This window comes from Corvus brachyrhynchos, unplaced genomic scaffold (genome assembly GCF_000691975.1).
Source record: "Corvus brachyrhynchos isolate BGI_N302 unplaced genomic scaffold, ASM69197v1 scaffold28, whole genome shotgun sequence".
NCBI lineage: Eukaryota > Metazoa > Chordata > Aves > Passeriformes > Corvidae > Corvus > Corvus brachyrhynchos.
In genome coordinates this window covers 6442262-6446743 of record NW_008246058.1, presented here as the reverse complement: position 1 = coordinate 6446743, position 4482 = coordinate 6442262, and the positions used below count along the sequence as shown (strand labels likewise).

Below are 4482 nucleotides of genomic sequence, written 5' to 3'. Positions count from 1 at the left end.
CGGGACGGCGCCGCGCAGCCCTGCGCCACGCGGGACGGCGGGGAGCGCGCTCCGGCCTCCCGGGGCCCTGGGGAGGAGGTGGCGCTGGGGGCTGAGGGTGACTTGCAAGAGGTTGGGAGCATTCCTCAGACCCTGCTGCCTTTCCGAAGGTGGCATGAGGGGCCAGCGGTAAGCCCGCTGTGTGAGGGAGGGCCGGGTGGGTCTCTTCCCAGGCCCTTCCCACCCGCCGCGTCTGATTGGTGAAGTAACAGCAGGGGCAAGCTGAGATCTCCTGGGCCTGGCGAGTTCCTGCCTTGCTGGAGCTGCAGCCTACCAGTGCCAGGTTGTTTCCAAAGTAGCTGTTGACAAGAGAGGACAACGATGTGCTAGACAAAGACATGGAAGTAAAGCATGTACACTACATACTGAAGTTGCATCCAAGTTGCCTTTGTTATTACTTAATTATGTTTATTGTATGTATTAAAATACAAAAACCCAGTTACATTGTATATCTGCAATAACACAGAATAGCCAACTGCCCACTAGGGAGGCAATTAGTGAAAATACCAGGAAGATGTATACCCTTGGCTTGAAAAACACACTGAGCCTTCTTGCACAGCATATGGAACTGGCCTGCACTTCCAAACAGTATAAAGTATTGAGTCATGTCCTTAGCTGTGAAGTGTTTGGGAATTGTTTTGATCCAAACTGTATTCCTGTCATGTAGAAATGTCACTTCTTGCTGCTTCTTTCAGCAATATCTGTTGGTCATTTTGACCAGGTTCCACTTAGGCCAGCTGAATGGACTCATTTTCTCTGCTGTCAGAACACTGAGTTGCTGAGACAGCACCTCAATGTTATGAAAAGAACCTTGCTGGGGAAATGAGCTGACTCGCTGTGACCCCCAGGTGGGGTCTCACTAGAGTGGAGTCATGGGGAGAATCCCCTTCCTCACCTTGCTGCCTACACTGCTTTTGATACAGCCTTGGACACAGCCCAGGCTTTCACACTGCCAGCTCATGTTGAGTGTCTTGTCCACCAACACCTTCCAGGTCACTCGTCAGGGCTGCTCTCAATCCATTCTCTTCCCAGCCTGTATTTGTGCTTGGGTTGCCCTGACCCATATACAGGACCTTGCACTTGGCATTGTTGAACTTCATAAGGATTACACAAGCCCATCTCAAGCCTGCCCAGGCCCCTCTGGATGGCATCCTTTCCCTCCAGAGAGTCAACTGCACCACACAGCTCGGTGTCAATAGCAAACTTGCTGAGGGTGCACTGGATCCCACTGTCCATGTCACTGACAAAGATGTTAAACAGGTCCCAATACCAACCCTTGGGGAATGACACTTGTCACTGGTCTCCACTTGGACATTGAGCTGTTTACTGGAACTCTTCAAGTGCAACCCTCCAGTGAATCCCATATCCACCAAGTAATCTATCTGTTAAATCCATGCCTCCAGGTTAAAGACAAGGATGTTGTGTGGAGCAGTGTGAAAAGCTTTGCATAAGTCCAGTTGGGTGACATCTGTTGCCCTTCCTTATCCATCAGCACTGTAACTCTGTCATAGAAGGCCACCATATTTTTCATCATTTCCCCTTAGTGAAGCCATGTTGGCTGTCACCTTTCCACATGATTTATGTACTTTCCAGGAGGATCTGCTCCATAATCTTGCCAGACACAGAGGTGAGACTGACTGGCCTATTGTTCCCCAGATCTTTTATTTCCATTTTTTAAAATAAATTAAATTTTAAAGTTTTATAATAAGTTAATTTTAAAATAAATTAAATTTAAAAAATAATTTTATTTGTTAAGTAGTGGTTCATATGCTAGGTGGTATCCAAACTTAAATTTAAGGACTCAGCATTGTCACTGATGTGAATCATTTTTAAATCATTTAATATATCTTAATGTTATTACTGGTTAATCTTGTTTACAGCCAAGGAAACCTTGCTGATGTCTTCAGATGGGCTATTGCTTTTTTCTCGTTGCCATTTACAAATCATAGAGCCTGAACAACTGGGTGTTGCTCATTCCTAAGTAACTCACATCAGCCTTTTGCTGTTGTAAAAAGTATGAGGTTTTTTTGTTTAAAAATCATTGTCTCTTTTGGTTTTCAGATGTGTTATAAAAGAACTTGAATCACTGGGGAAAGCACTGTATGGAGCAAAATTAATTGCCCAGAGATTTGAAGTTCGAAGCTGTTCTCACCATAAGAATCCTGTGAGTGGTTCAACCTGTTTACTTTCCATGATTGAAGATGGCAACCCTCATCACTTCTTTATTGCTACACAGGTAAAAGCTCATGGGAAATGTAAGTCCATTTCTTTTGAAGTGATGCTTTGATACCTAAGGATAAAGAAGCCTACAATAACCTCGATTATGAGGTTTCTAAATAGTTTGTGGGAATTAATCATGTAAAGCCTTACTTGCTCTTTAATGTATTTCCTGATTATGAATCAGGTAATCTTTTCTCTTACTTGAACAACTAGATTTTTTTTACTTTGTAATGATATTGAGTAGTTGAGCTGAAAGTGTACAAAACATCATGACTACCTATTGACATGTAAAAAACAACTCGTGAATGCTAATTTGTATATTGCTTGTGTGTGCATCCCCTTCCCTGAACTGCTTTGCACAGTAGTCTGAAAAATGAAATTGTTAACATCCATATAACTTCAATTTTAAAAAATCTTGAAGTAAAGAATAAATAACTATACAAATAAGAAAGGCAGTTTTTTCTTGGGTTTGTTATTGGGACTGCATGTATAAATGATACACAATATATATAAAATGGTTTGTAGTAGAATTCTTCGTATTTATGTAAGACACAGGAGTTTGAAAATTATTACAGAAGAAATTACGTTACTTCTTGTGTTATGGTGGTCTGCATACAAGTGAATTGGGACTTTTTCCTCAAAAAATGTATGTATGCATATACATGCAGGAAAAAAAAATGTTGATAAATTTTGCATCAGAAATACAGCTAGTCAGGAGAGAAGTTGAAATTTAGAGTGCTCTGAAAGGCACTGCCATGTATATCTGCTAGATTAAGTTTCTTATCTTTTTTATAATGTAATTTATCTTCATAGTTTTGTATTAAAAGTAGGTGCATTTGAATTGCAAATACCATTTAATCCAAAAATATTGACTAAACTATTTAATTTTGCAGGACCAGGACTTATCAAACAAAGTGAAAAGGAAGCCTGGCATTCCTCTCCTCTTTATTATTCAGAACACTATGGTGCTAGACAAACCTTCTCCCAAATCTTTGGCATTTGTTCAAAAGTTGCAGACAAATCAGCTTGTTCCAGAGTACCAAAAACAAAGTATTGTGGAGCTTAAAGAAAAAGAAGGACTAGTAAAGCAAGAAGGTGAAAAGAGAAGAAAACGCAAAAGGACAGGCGGCCCCAATCCTCTCAGCTGTCTGAAGAAGAAAAAGAAGAAAACACAGGAGGGTCAGGAGCCTTCTGCTGAAAAGAAGAAAAGAAGAAAAAGAAAACGAAATAGAGTTAAAGCAGAGGCCATGCAGTCAGTGCAGAAGAATGAAGGAGAATAAACCCATCTTTGTAAACACCACAGAGCTTGAACATTGTTAGAACTTTGGAAAAAAAATATTAATATGCAGTCATATGAAATTGAGTTGTTAATATTAAAATTTATTTTTATGAGATGGTTCTGCTTATTACTGTATCACAACATTTGTAGGTTATTGTCCTAATAATTTATTGTTATTTAGTATTGGGTTTGTGACAAAATACTTAGGAACCCTCATATTTTGTTACTCTCTCCAGCATCTTGGTTTGTGTCAAAATTCACATGATATGTAGCAATTTTTTAGAAATGCTTCTTGGCTTACATGTGGATGTTGGTGGGATATTAGACTTCTTTCTAAATCGAGGTTGTTAATAAAACTAGTTTTTACAACTGGCTTGTTGGAGATCATGAAACTTACCTAAAATAACACAATGTCTTATTTATCTCTATTGTTTGAATACAAAAGTTAACTCTTGCAAAGAGACCGCAAGCCCTCAAAAGCCCTGTCCAGCCTAAATTTCTCTGTAAGTGCCATATGAACCAATGTCTCTTGGTGTTGATCTTTATTTATTAAGAAAATCCTGGAGGGTGTGCAATGTGTTGATATTCCTGGCACTGTAAGGGCATCTTTAGTCTTGCCTATTTTATCTGTAGTTTGTTCTTAATTTTTAATAGGAAAAATGCAACTTAAAAATGCTGAATCAAAGCACTGGTAATGCCATCACAGTATAGCAGAGCCATGCAGGAGTCCTGGAAAACAAGCAGCTGAGGGTGATGGGACTCAGGCCCTGCTGCCTGTTCTGCTGTTTTGTAAGGTTATGAACAGAACAGAACTGGGTTGGGTGAGAGTTGTGGTTTAACCCCATATGGCAGCTCAACCCCATGCAGCCGTTCAGTCAACTTCCCCTGTGTTGGGATGGAGAGAATCAGAAGGGTGAAGCGAGAGAACTTCTGGCCTAAGATAA

At 40.3% G+C, this 4482-nt stretch overlaps 1 protein-coding gene across 1 annotated transcript in view; it reads left to right on the top strand.

The window, feature by feature from the left end:
• The window catches only part of UTP23 (UTP23, small subunit processome component), a 4163-nt gene extending 252 nt beyond the window's left edge, over window positions 1–3911 (top strand). The window contains exons 2-3 of the mRNA XM_008642632.2: window positions 2101–2275; window positions 3153–3911. Coding sequence (XP_008640854.1) covers window positions 2101–2275; window positions 3153–3539 — 562 coding nt within the window. The 3' untranslated portion in view covers window positions 3540–3911. The remainder of the gene's footprint in view (window positions 1–2100; window positions 2276–3152) is intronic.
• Window positions 3912–4482: the final 571 nt, after the last annotated feature.